Below are 13,499 nucleotides of genomic sequence, written 5' to 3'. Positions count from 1 at the left end.
AGACCTGGGGTCTTGTCCTTGTTTCCTTGTTCTGCCAACTAGAGACTCCGTCTCAAGGCTCTTTTAAAGATTAAGTCTAGTACTGGAAATGGTAGTTCAGTACCTAACACTTGGCGCTCCTGAAGCTGGAGCTCCTACCACCCGCGGAGGGGCCTCCTGCTGCCCGAGGGGGCTGGGCGGAGGGCGGGGCTGGGCGGCGGCGGCCAATCACGAGCCGGGGAGGTGGCACGCCCTCCCCCCCCCGCGCGCGTCTTAAAAGGGCAAAGCAAGGGCGCCGGGACGTCAGCTCGGCGCCAGGCCTCACCCTCCGTTGGGCTCCCCAGTTCCCCGAAGCGCCTGTGAGTAGAAGCGGCGGGCATCCCCCGCTCTCACGCCCCTCCCCGACCCCCTCCCCGCGGTGGGCCCCGCAGTCCCGCGCAGCCCCTTTAAGAGCCTCGAAGGTCGCGGCGGCCCCCAGGCGTCGGCGACTGCGCTCCATCGGCGCTCGGGCCAGGCTCCCCGCCATGCGGGCGCTGCGGGCCGCCCTGACCCTGGCGCTGGGCGCGGGGCTGGGCGCGGCGGCCGAGGGCTGGCGGCGGCGGAGGGCGGACGCGCGGGCGGCGCCGGGGCTGCTGGGCCGGCTGCCCGTGCTGCCCGTGGCCGCGGCGGCCGAGCTGCCCGAGGTGCCCGCGAAGCCCGGGGCCCCGGCGGGCGCGAGCGAGCTGGCCAAGTACGGGCTGCCGGGGCTGGCGCAGCTCAAGAGCCGCGAGTCGTACGTGCTGTGCTACGATCCGCGCACCCGCGGCGCGCTCTGGGTGGTGGAGCAGCTGCGGCCGGAGCGGCTCCGCGGGGACGGCGACCGCCGCTCGTGCGACTTCCGCGAGGACGACTCGGTGCACGCGTACCACCGCGCCACCAACGCCGACTACCGCGGCAGCGGCTTTGACCGCGGCCACCTCGCCGCCGCCGCCAACCACCGCTGGAGCCAGAAGGCCATGGAGGACACCTTCTACCTGAGCAACGTCGCGCCGCAGGTAGCGCCCGCGCTCGCCCCCCTGAGCCTCTCCGAACCTCGGCTGCGAAGCTGCCGAGTGCGGGCGCCGGGTCAGGTGCCTGGCTGCTCACCCCGCGCGCCGGGCGGGAGGTACACTGCACGGGGCACCCAACACCCGCCTGCAGTCCGACCTCTACTGTGCGCCTCTGGGCACCTCCCTGAGCTTGTTTCCTCGCAGTAGCGCGGAGAAAGAAGACGATGCACACAAAAGTACCGAGCTCGCTTCCTGGCCGGACGCACTCAGCATGCATGCATGCTAGCTGTAAAGAAGGAACTGAGGCAGGGAGGCCAAGTGACTGGCCCATTGTCACACAGCAGGAGACCCAGGCAGTCGGTCTAGAGGACCTTGAGCTTTCAGCCATTGTCCATACTCTGCCTGCCTCCCAGGAGCCAAAGGAAAGTAACTTGCAAAGTCCGCTGGTAGCCATCACTGTGTGCCCTCCGCGGAGCAGGGCCTGGAGACTTGCCCCCTGGGCTCCGGGTGAAGCTAATGGGGTACGAGGCTCCTAGGACTTCTGCTCTCCAAGTGCTGCAGTTGCCTGCCCACTTGACCAGACACTGGAATGAATGCTCAAGAGCGGGAAGTCAGGAGCAGCCCCAGCTGGGCTCTGCATGTGCTTCAGATCTAGAAAGGAAAGGAGAGGGTAGGGCTAGAGAGCTGGCCTTCCCAAGAGCTCCTGGGCATGGGGGGAGGGGGGCTCAGGAGGAGAGGCTTGTTTCTCTCTCTGAAGAGGAGAACTGCCCCTTTTCCTCAGTGTGGCTCTTTGGGGGTGAGAAACGGTTTCTGGCTCCACCCTCATGGCCAGGTGGCCTAAAGGCGTCTCCCTCCTTGAACCTGTTACCTCAGCACACTTGCCCACCCCATGCTTGCCCACCCCTTTCCCCATTGGACTGTCCCCATTTGGTGCCAGTTCCTGCCCATGTGACAACAGGGGAAGGGCCCCAGCCAGTCTCCCTGAGCCCCACCTCTCCAACCAGGTGCCCCACCTCAACCAGAATGCTTGGAACAACCTGGAGAAGTACAGCCGCAGCTTGACCCGCACCTACCAAAATGTCTATGTATGCACAGGGCCGCTCTTCCTGCCCAGGTAAGGCTCGAACTGGGGGGCCCCGGGATGCCAGGGTCTCTCCCATACAGTAGAGGCCCTCCTGCCACTCACAGCATCCAGGCCTGCCTCAACCTCTGGGTCCTCAGTGCAGTGCCAGGTCATGTCATCTGGTTTCTTGGCATGTCTGTCTGTTCTGTGCTTCAGGCCCCCTAATTCCAGGACTGTAGCGAGACCTGTGGGGTACCCACCTGGATCGTCTCTCCTGCCCCCAGCACCAGGCCCCAAACATGTCTCTGCTCCTCTCTTTTCTCACTTCTTGCCACATACACCTGACTCTGTTTCTGTCCAGATAGAAAAGCCTAGCTAGCACCAGGCTCTTGCCTTGTCTGCTCTGCTTGGAGCAACCCTCCTCACCCTTCTCCTGGAGCCACGGTGTGACCTCCACCTCCTCAACCCTGAGCCTTCACTCTTGTCTCTCGGCAGCCCTGCCTCCCAGGTAGAAGGGACCGAGCTCCCCTGGGCATGCTCAGTGATTTTTCTGGCCCAATGAAGACTGAGATCAGGGAGGCAAAGGGTTGTGGGGAAGCCGCTGGCTCTGGAGTCCACAGGTCTGAGAGAGAACCTAGGCCCTACCACCTGGTCTCTGGATGCCATGGGCAAATGACCTCCATATTCTCTCCTGTAAAATGGGGATAACAGCTACTTACTACCTACCTCGTGGTTGCTTAGGGGTAAAGTGGGGTGCTGGAGGTCATTGTAGTGAGTGCTTAGGATGGGCCAGCCGAGGCACTGATAATCAGCAGGTGCCTCCTATGGACTGTTGGAATGGAGTAGACCCTGCTGAGGGGAAGACTGGAAGTCCCTCATCCTGTGTTCTGGACCCCAGGCCCTGTGATGGCACTGGGAATTCTGGGTCATGTGCCTTAGCCTCTTGAAGCTCCCCACCACAGGGGAGGTGGCCAGTGATCATGCGTCTGTGCGAATGAAGGTGAATGCCCACAAGGCCTGAATCTCTCAGCAGCATTTATTGCCACCACCCACCCTTGCTTGGCCCAGTAGGCCTGAGGAAAACAGGGTAAGGGAATGTCTACCCTGCAGGGGGCTCCCAGCCTCCTGGGGGAGCCCAGAAGAGCCCAGAAGCCTCGCAAGAGGGTGGCAGTCCTACAGGCTGACATAGGTTGGAAGTCAGGTCAGGGAAGGCTTCCTGGAGGCACAGCCCTGGGTCTGTCTGCAGGACGGAGGCCGACGGCAAGTCCTACGTGAAGTATCAGGTCATTGGCAAGAACCACGTGGCGGTGCCCACCCACTTCTTCAAAGTCCTAATCCTGGAGGCGGCTGGCGGGCAAATCGAACTCCGCTCCTACGTGATGCCCAATGCTCCGGTGGATGAGGCAGTCCCACTGGAGCGCTTCCTCGTGCCCATTGAAAGCATCGAGCGGGCCTCGGGGCTGCTCTTCGTACCCAATATCCTGGCACGGACAGGCAGCCTCCAGGCCATCACTGCAGGCAGCAAGTGAAGGTGTCACCCTGCCAGACTGTAGGGGCTGGGTCGCATTAAAAAGGTGGTGATTTCTGGAGACAAGTCTTGGCTGCGTCTGTCCTGGGGGACCCTCAGGAACCTCTGGTTTCTCTGCTGCTGCTTCGCTGTCTTTGGCCCTACAGGACCTTCAGCTGGCCCGGGCACCCGCCTGGCTGAGGCCAGCCTGCAGGGTGGCCAGGGAGATGAGGATGGCTTCCTGGAGGGGAAGTGCAGCAGTGGGCTGGGGCCTGGGAGACCGGCAGGTGCACAGCTCCTCACCTTATGGGGCTCCACCACCCAGGACCCACTCCCAGGGGCTTGGTGCCCTCCACAGAGCACCAAGGATATTAAGAACAGGCTCAGCCCCATCCTGGCTGTGTGCCCTGCTGGGGAAGGGCCTTGCCTCTCCTCTCTGTAAAATGTGCTCATGATCATCCCTGCCTCCCAGGCTCAGGGTCAGGATTAGGGGTGTTCTCAGCCCCCAGGACAGGGTGGGTGCAGGGCTTCTGGCTAGGAGGGTGTGGCCCCTGTAGGGCCCTCCTGGACAGACTAGGGCAGCCCACCTGCGTAGGCACCACTCTGAGACTACTGGAAGCCATGTGCCTCTAGCATGCAGACCTCAGAAGAAGGTCTATGGGTTCCATGGGTGCCCAGGGCTGAGGCTCCCAGAGCTGGCTGCATACTGCCCCCCACAGGACTGAGATGCCAGCGAGGCACAGTTAGGGAAGGCTGCCCTGCCCAACACTGTCCCATGTAAGGAAGTGGAACATTGAGTGTACAGCTGAGGAAACCGAGGCCCAGAGCCTGGTTGCCCAGGGTCTCCTGGGCCACCCAGCCTGGGAACAGCTGGATGGGCACCAGCACCCAGGAGTCTTAAGTCTCAGCTCACTCATCCCAAGTTCCTGCTGGAATCTGCTGTGGTGAGAGGCCAAGGCTGTAAGGAAACCATCTTCAGAGAAGGCTGGCTCAAGTCAGCCTTGGGCAGAGGTGCTTGGACAGCTCAGACAGGACCTCTGGCTGGCAGCAACCTGAGAACAGCCTGAGGCTGGAGCTGAGAGGCAGCAGGCTCACCTCGGTGCGGATGGTGCGGCTGCCCTGGCTAGGGCAGGTGTTGACGTACAGATCGAAGAGGACACTGGGTTCAGCCACCTCTAGGTTGGGGTCAGCATCCACTCCAGCTTCCAGGCCCTGGAGGCCCCCGAACACCACAAGAGCATGTCTGGTACCCACAGGAGGGATCAGTCACTGTGCACCACGGCCACACTGAAGGCAGCTTCCCAGAGCTCCCTGCCCCCCACACAGTAGGGGCCCAGTCTGTACAGCTCTGCTCCAGCAGACAGGTTTCTGGCTGCATTCCTCCTTCCCCAGCCCCTGCCCCAGGCTGTACCCACCGGAAGCTAGGAAGCTGGGCGGAGGTCACATCCGAGCCTCTCTCTGATGTCCCAATGGTCAGGTCATACCCGTCCTGGAAGGGGGCCTCAGCAAACACGGCACCTGGGGGAGAGACCAGTTCACTGGGGGTCCTGCTTCAATGCCACAGCCACTTGGCTGCATGTGTACATATATGAGGGCAGGGTGGAGAAGGGGATTCAGGTAAGGCAGTGGCGCCCAGCCGCCCCCCTCCCCCCCCCAGTTCCTGGCAAGCCCGGGACTGAGCAGGGAGAAAGCACACCTGTGCTAGCCTGGGGAAACCAAGTGGATGGTGGGTAGGGAGGAGCTCTGAGGACTCACAGGGCACCTTTGACCTATCTAGTCCTTTTGTCCTATTCCCAACCTCACAGCAGACATGAATAATGAACCACAATCCTTTTCCTCAGAGGTCCTTCACAGAATTCCAGGCAGTGCAGTCAGGGAGCCCAAAGCCCAGAGAAGGAAAGGCATTTGCCTAAGGACACACAGCATGGTGGCAGGGCAAGGACTATGGTCTGCCTTTTGGGTCAAGCAAAGTTCTCTGTGGCCTCCCAGACGGAGGTCAGCCATTCAGAGGAGGAAGCTCTGTCCTTACTGAGGCAGGAGGCCAGCCGGACCGTGTAGCCCCAGTAGAGACCGGCTTTGGTGCGAGGGTCCTGTGATGACACAACCTTTCCCCGGTAGGTCTTGCTTTCTGGAGAGGAAGCATGGAGGCTGTGAAGATGGGGTGAGGGACAACGAGGTAGCAGGAGATGGCTCTGAGCCCTCAGGATGGCCAGGCTGGGAAGTTTCCAGATACCTGGGAGCTGCTTCTGGTTCAGCTGAACTGTCACACGAAGTCCAGGCTCCAAGTTCTTGTCAATCTTCACCTCCTGGGGAGAACCAGGAGAAATGGGTGCTGTTCCCCCAAAGGGCCAGCAGGGGTCACTGCTCTCCCAGATGCCAGGGGAGGGGGTAGTCGGTTCCTGAGGGGTCCAGGTCAACCTCTGTCCCCTTTCTCTGGCACCTGGGCCAGAATTGCTCTCAAGAGACCATTCGTGGGGCACCTGGGTGGCTCAGTCAGTTAAGCAGCTGACTGGATTTCGGCTCAGGTCAAGACCCCAGGGTCTTTGGATCGAGCCCCACTTTGGGTTCTGCATTCAATGGGGTCTTTTAAAAAAAAAAGATTTTATTTTTTATTTGAGAGAAAGAGCAGAGTAAGAGAGAGCACAGGCAGGGGGAGAGAGAAGCCAGCTCCCCACTAAGCGGGGAGATAGACGTGGGGCTCGATCCCAGGACCCTGGGATCATGACCTGAGTTGAAGGCAGATGCTTCACTGACAGAGCCACCCAGATGGCTTCAAATAAACAAATCTTAAAAAAAAAAAAAAAAAAAAAAAAAAAAAAAAAAAAAGAGTGAGAGACCATTTGTGCAAAACAACCACCACAGGACACTGGGTAAAGATGAACACTCTGGGCCTGGCACAGAGCAGAAAGTATTTTGCGAGATGAAATCCTAATCTTCTACGTTTTGAACAGATGTGGCTGTGCCACTTCCTAGCTACAGCAGTTTCGGCGGGCCACGTAACCTCTCCCAGCCTTGGTTCCCTCCTCTGTCAAACAGGAAACTCTCCATAAATAGCTCCTGTTACACTGCCCAGGGCCCAGCATGTGGTCAGTGCAAGCTGTGACAAATGACAACCAATGTCCATGTTTGTGCCAACTCTGAATTCAGGATAGGGTACCTTTTTTTTTTTTTTTTAAGGTTTTATTTATTCATTTAAGAGAGAAGAGAGAGTGCAAGCAGGGGGAGGGAGAGAGACAGAGGGAGAGGAATAAGCAGACTTCCCCCTGAACAGGGAGACCACCACCCAGGTGCCCTGATACACACACTCTTTTCCTTTTGAGGTTTCTCCAGTTTTCTCCTTTTGTCTGGGTCTGGGTCACCCTGGTGTGCATTTAGCCGGTCATTTCTGATCTGCAGTTTTTGAGAGGAGAGGACCCTACACACTGAAGAGTTTCTGTCTCTGACTCCAGAAGACTTGAGAGTAACCAGGTGGCGGATGTGCCAATCCCAGCATGGCTTTGCATCCTGCTGGAGCTGCCCCAGAAGGATTCTGAACTTGTTTTTTGTAGGGTTGTGGTTGGGTTGGACTGGATTTGAGCATGAGGATTACCTTCTGTTCATTTGCTTTTTTTTTTTTTTTTAAAGATCTTATTTATTTATTCATGAGAGACACACAGAGAGAATGCAGAGATATAGGAAGAGGGAAGAGAAGCAGGCTCCATGAAAAGAGCCCAATACAGGATTTGATCCAGGGACTCTGGGATCATACCTTGAGCCACCCAGGCCTCCCTGTTCATTTACTTTTTTTTTTTTTTTCATTTACTTTTTAAGAGAGTAAATTTGCTCCTGGCTTTATCTACTGAGCCCTGTCTTAGGAGCTTCTCTGGCCTGAATCTACATCAGTGGGGGAACTGCAGGCACAGATGCCTGGGTTGAGGGCTCCCCATTCACATGACCTTGCCGGCTTTCCACGGTCAGGGTGTGTCTGCAATTTGTGTCCCAACCCACTCTTCCAATTCCTACCTTCTTCATGCCACAGTTGACAAAGGACCCATGGCCTGGCCGGGTGGGCCGGTCGACAACAATGCCTTCTCTGAACTCAGATTCCTCATCCTGACGCATGTGGTGAGGGCTGTCCAAGGGGTTCAGAAGCCCTGTGGGGAGGGAGGTGCAAAAGCACATGGTAGTATGGCAGGAACCTTGGAGGCCTGGCCCAAGTTCCAGGGCTGCCACAGATCTGCTGCTTGCCACCAGGCACAGGCCTTGCCCTGCTTGGGCCTGTTTTCTCAGCTGCACAGCAATTTCTCAGGGTCTGGGGGGAATGATCCATGAAAAATGGGGGTCAGCACCCCCTCTAGCCTTACCTGCAAACTGGAGATCCTGATGCTTGGGGAAGAATGCCTTTCTTAGGTACCTAGTAAAGAACACGGATCTCAGGAAATTCCCAGGGGAGGCTACCTCCTGCCTGACCTAGACCTGGACTACCCCCCTCCTCCACATCATTTTTAGGGAAGTCTGCCCTTCACCCCCTTACTGTGGACACTCCAGGTACTGCAGGATCCGGGCCAGCTGTACGCATGCCTGTCCCTTCTTGCCAACTCCCCTGAATTCTCCCTCCACAGTCCTGGAGAGAGAAAGACAGGGCTTCCAGAATCTACTGTGCTTCCTTCGAGAGCTCCTCCACCCAATCTGACCTCTGCAGTGCCCCTGCTTTGTGACTCCTCCCACCAGATATACTGGGGACATTTCAGGCAGCAGTCTCAGCTCAGGCAAGTAGGCAGTGAAAAGGATGAAGCAAAGTCAATGCTGGCAGTCCCTCCCTCCTCTCTGAGCCCCGATGCCCTGTCAGATGGCCCCTCACTTGACATCTTGGCCTTCTTCATCGAACACCACAATCTCATCCACACAGAAGATGGTGCAGGCTCTGGCAATCTGGCCAGCCAGGTAGGTGCGAAGCTCTGGTGACTGGGCATTGTCCAGGATAGAACCTGGAAGGGCTACACTCAGGGTGTAGGGCCGACCTGGACAGGGGAGGGGCATTCATGGTCATTCCAAGAGGCTAGGGTGGTGCTTCCCACATATACCCCCTCCCCCAATCCCAGAGTTAGAGAATTTTCCCTCTGGGAGGAATTTTGAGGCCAGCAAAATAGATCCAACTCCCCTTTCCAGGCCTCAGTCTACCCTGAAGGAAAATATACCCACTGGTCCCCGAGGCTCTCATGAGCAGGGCACATCCCTGGGCAAGGCTAGAGGTGGTTAGAGGCACTGGCCTAAATTTATACACTGGCTCTGCCCCTTACTGCCTCAGTTCTCCAGCTGTCAAATGGGGATAATAAAGCGAGCTAATATTATTAGGGCCTTTTATGTGTGCATTTACACCATAACCCTAAGAAGTATTACAGTGATCTCCATCAAGATGTGGGGAACCTGTGACCCCCGAAAGATCAAACACGTGGCCCAAGGTCACACAGAAGGCAAGACAGCTGAGATATGGGTTCAGGCTGTCTAGCTCCAGAGGGGCCACCATATTCTCCCTCCCAGAGTCACCCAAAGGGAGCCACATAAGGGAGCACCCATGAAGGACTTCCCTCCTAGCTGAAACAGCTGACATGCTCAGTTTCTGTCCCCATTGTCACCATCATCACTGGTAACCAATGGGCTTAGAGGGTACGTTATGACACCCTAACCCTTTCTAAGGTTTGGGTCTCAGTTTTGTAAAACTGTATCTATATACCCTCTAAACATCTGGAGAAACTTTCACTGCAGTGTTTGCTGGGATTTTTCTTTAGAGTTTTCTGTATTTTGAGAGGGGGATTATTTTGAACAGGTATTATTTAATGAGAAAAAAAATACAAATTCTTATTATCAAAATAAGGGGCGCCTGGCTGGCTTAGTCGGTAGAAGATGATGCAACTCTTGATCTCAAGGTTGTGAGTTCAAGCCCAAGTTGGGTGTAGTGCTTCCTTAAAGAAATAAATAAAAATTTAAAAAGTAAATGAAAAACTAGACTAAAGCACACAGAAAGTGCTCAATAAAGAGGTAAAAAAATAACTATCATTATGATGATGAGTGAAGGTATAAAGTTATGATATGTGATGCTTATGCTTCAAAGGACTGAAATCTACCTATGTAGGAGGTTAGGACTCAGTTTTCCCATTCTCTGGGCCTCAATTTCTCCATCAGGACAAGATGTCTGGACCCACTTGTCTCTAAGGTCCCTTCCAGATATGACATGCTCGTCCCTGCCCAGGACCCAGCCTGCTCACCCTGGTCCTCCCTCTGTGCAGCTGCCTCTTCTTCCTGCTGGAGCTTTGCCTGTTCCTCCTGTGCCTGCTGCCGCTCCAGTTTCTTCATCAGCTTGAGATCCTTCCACTTCTTTTTCTCTTCTTTCTCTGGATAAGAGAACCTCTGGATTGGTGGAGTGGAGAGGGACTTGGAAGGGGAGGGATATGGACCAGTCCAGGAGAGGGTGCCCTCCCAAGTAGGGTCAGCTTGGACCTTAGTGAGGAGCCCGAGGAGGCTCCATGGCCCCTTCTTTCCCATTTTGGGCGCTGTGGGGCCCAGAGGGACAAACCTGGAGGCTCTCCCCAAGGCTCAGCAGTGCACTGCTAGAGTGGCCTCCCGCAAGGCTGAATAGATCCCCTCCCCTCCAGACCCTTACTTACTCTGCTGCTTCCATTTTCGCCATTCGACTCTTTGGCCATGTTCACCCTAGAGTAGCAATGGAAACAGGTATAGGTAGGTGTGAGGCTGTGAGTGGGTCCCACTTCCTGCTTGGCAGCTGTCCCCTGCCTATAAATGGGGGTGGTGAGGAAACCAGGGAACCCCCCATACTGCCACGGCTGGGAGAACGTGGGAAGGCGACGACCTGCCATGCTACAGTGCCCAGGACCGGGTCTGGCACATAGTGAGCACTTACTACATCAAGCGGTAAGCTGCTGAATGAAATCTAACGGGAGAGAGGAGAAAACTGAAGCTCAGGGGGAGAGGACCTTCCCACTGTCGCCCTGGGAGTCCGAAGAGATACGCCACGAAAGGGCTCGAGATGGCGGGCAGGATCCCACCTCCTGAATCCACGCCCGGGTCAGAGGAGCCGCAAGGGGCTCCAGCAATGTGCCTGACGCTGAGCTGGCCCTGGCTGGGACCCCGGGACCCACACCCCGGTTTTCACAGGGGCGCACGCGGCCACGAACATGCAGCCCCTCGGCGCTCCCGGCCTCGGATCAGCGACAAGCAGGGAGCAGGAGGCGCAGCCCGGCCCCTCCACGGGCCCCCTCGCGGCTCGTCCTCGCGCCGCCACCCCCAGTCCCGTCCCGGGACCCCACCTCCCGCCACCTACCGGGCCGCAGGGGCGCTTCTTCGCGCGCTCCGCCATGTTCGCCGCACCCCGTCGGCCACGCCCTGCCAGTCAGGCCCACCCCTTCCGGCTACACCTCCTCTGAGCCGCCCAATCGGAGGGCCCGTGGCGCGCGGGGGCGTGGCCTAGGCGTCTAGGGGCGGTGCGCGCGCGCGGGAAGCGGGGGCGCAGGTGACGCGGGCGGGTCCTGTCCTCATCCTCGGGGGTCCAGAGCGGCAGCTTGTGCGGGGCTGTCCTGGGTCCTTGGACGACTGGAGAGCCGCGCTCCGTTTCTGCACGAGCGCGACACTTAAAGCTCAGCTCGATTTTATTCTACGTGGAGACCCTGTAGCCCAAAAGGAAATGATCTTGGAGAGAATTTAATCCAGTTCTTTTACAGATGCATTCATTTACTCTTTCTTTTAATTAACATACTTTATCTTTTATTTATTTATTATGATTATTTTTAAAGATTTTATTTATTTTTTTTAAGTTTTTTTTATTTATTTATGATAGTCACAGAGAGAGAGAGAGAGGCAGAGACACAGGCGGAGGGAGAAGCAGGCTCCATGCACCAGGAGCTCGATGTGGGATTCGATCCTGGGTCTCCGGGATCGCGCCCTGGGCCAAATGCAGGCGCCAAACCGCTGCGCCACCCAGGGATCCCTGATTTTATTTATTTATTCGTGAAAGACACGCAGGCAGAGACGTAGGCAGAAGGAGAAGCAGGCTCCCTGCGGGGAGCCCGATGCGGGACTCGATCCCTGCACCCCGGAATCAGGACCTGAGCCAAAGGCAGACGCTCAAGCACTGAGCCATCCAGGTGCCCCAACATTTTTTTAAGGGCAGATTTAGGTTTACCAAAAGTTCCCATATAACTCTTCTCCCCCACTTATTTTTCCCTACTCTTAATCCCTTGCTTCACTGTGTACGTTTACTATACTTGATGAACAAATATTGATACAGTATTATTAACTAAAGTTCATAGTTTCCATTAGGATTCGCTCTTTGTGTTGTACATTCTACAGCTCTGGGCAGAGACATGTCATGTATCTACCATTACATTATGGTACAAAATATGTCCACTGCCCTAAAAATCCTGTGTTCCACCTACCCTCTTCTTTTTAAAAAAAATTTTATTTTATTTATTCATGAGCGACACAGAGAGAGAAGAGACATAGGCAGAGGGAGAAGCAGGCTCCCTGCAAGGAGCTGGCTGCAGGACTCCATCCTGGACCTCAAGATCACATCCTGAGGGGATCCCTGGGTGGCCCAGCGGTTTAGCGCCTGCCTTTGGCCCAGGGTGCAGTCCTGGAGACCTGGGATCGAATCCCATGTCAGGCTCCCGGTGCATGGAGCCTGCTTCTCCCTCTGCCTATGTCTCTGCCTCTCTCTCTGTGTGACTATCATAAAGAAAAAAAAAAAAAAAAAATCACGTCCTGAGCTGAAGGTAGATGCTCAACCACTGAGCCACTCAGCATCCCTTTATTTATTTTTAATTATTTATTTTAAATAAGCTCTATACCCAAGGTGGGGGTGAACTCCCAACTCTGAGATCAAGAGTTGCTTGCTCTACCAGCTGAGCCCTAGAAAGTATGTGGCCTTTTAAGAAACATTTTCATTAAGCAATATGCATTTCAGTTTCTTCCATGATTTCTCATGGCTTAATAATTCTCATTTATTTCTATTGCTCAATTCCATTGCATGGATATGCCTGTTGTTTATCCAGTCACCTTCTGAAGGATATTTGATTGCTTCCAGTTATGTATGAATAAAGCTGCTATAAACATTCATATGCAGGTTTTTGCGTGGACAGGAGTTTTCAAAGCACTTGGGTAAATACCTGGGAGCCAGATTGCTGGATAGGACAGTTAAGGCTATGTTTAGGTTTGTAAAAACTGCCAAGCTATCTTCTGATGTGACTAGACCATCTACACTCCTGCCAGCCATGAATGAGCTAAGCTTTTTTATGTAAATAATTTTATTTTATATTAATAATTTTGAGGGGCACCTGGGTGGCTCAGTGGGTTAAGCATTTTCCTTTGGCTCAGGTCATGATCTTGGGGTGCTGGAGGGGTCCATGTCTGGTTCCCTGCTCAGCCAGAAGTCTGCTTCTTCTTCTCCCTATGCCCCCCACATTGGTTCTTGCTCCCAAGTGGGAACTCTCTCAAATAAATAAAGGAAATCTTTAAAAAAATATTTAAATTTAGTCAGTATTCAATCAACAAATAGTTATTGAGCAGGGCCTATTTTGAGGCAGGAACAGGGACACAATGGTAAGTAAAGGCAGACATTGATTTGGAGCTTACAACTGAATAGAGGAGAGATTAATTTCTTTTTTTTTAACTTCTTTTTTTTTTTTTTTTTGCCATGAGAGACACAGAGAGAGAGGCAGAGACATAGGCAGAGGGAGAAACAGGCTCCTTCTGGGGAGCCTGATGCAGGACTCGATCCCAGGACCCTGGGATCACAATCTGAGCCAAAGGCAGACACTCAACCACTGAGCCACCAGGTGCCCCCTTTTTTAAACTTTTTAATTGAAAAAATTCTTTTTTTTCTTTTTTAAAAATATATTTTAAGTAACCTCTTGGCCCATTGTGGGGCTTG

At 55.0% G+C, this 13,499-nt stretch overlaps 2 protein-coding genes across 3 annotated transcripts; one reads left to right on the top strand and one right to left on the bottom strand.

Annotated features, from left to right (window-relative positions):
• The first annotated feature begins 344 nt into the window (after positions 1-344).
• Positions 345-3,664, top strand: ENDOG (endonuclease G). Its single transcript, XM_025475384.3, has 3 exons — positions 345-1,013; positions 2,012-2,121; positions 3,317-3,664. The coding sequence occupies exons 1-3, from the start codon at positions 504-506 to the stop codon at positions 3,597-3,599; spliced, it is 903 nt and encodes a 300-aa protein (XP_025331169.1). The 5' UTR covers positions 345-503; the 3' UTR covers positions 3,600-3,664.
• Positions 3,089-11,019, bottom strand: SPOUT1 (SPOUT domain containing methyltransferase 1). Of its 2 annotated transcripts, XM_025475381.3 has the most exons (12): positions 10,896-11,018; positions 10,222-10,267; positions 9,823-9,948; positions 8,418-8,577; positions 8,091-8,180; positions 7,921-7,970; positions 7,580-7,710; positions 5,811-5,883; positions 5,607-5,705; positions 4,993-5,095; positions 4,673-4,820; positions 3,089-3,818 (listed from the first exon to the last, which is right to left on the bottom strand). In XM_025475381.3, the coding sequence occupies exons 1-12, from the start codon at positions 10,929-10,931 to the stop codon at positions 3,750-3,752; spliced, it is 1,131 nt and encodes a 376-aa protein (XP_025331166.1). In that variant the 5' UTR covers positions 10,932-11,018; the 3' UTR covers positions 3,089-3,749. The 2 variants fall into 2 exon arrangements, with proteins under 2 accessions (XP_025331166.1, XP_048970965.1); XM_049115008.1 differs by lacking the exon at positions 8,091-8,180 and having other exon boundaries at positions 10,896-11,019.
• Between the last annotated feature and the right edge of the window lie 2,480 nt (positions 11,020-13,499).

Source organism: Canis lupus, chromosome 9, assembly GCF_003254725.2.
Source record: "Canis lupus dingo isolate Sandy chromosome 9, ASM325472v2, whole genome shotgun sequence".
In the NCBI taxonomy this organism is placed as follows: Eukaryota; Metazoa; Chordata; class Mammalia; order Carnivora; family Canidae; genus Canis; species Canis lupus.
The sequence above is the reverse complement of the archived record's forward strand: the minus strand, read 5'-3'. Positions and strand labels throughout refer to the sequence as shown.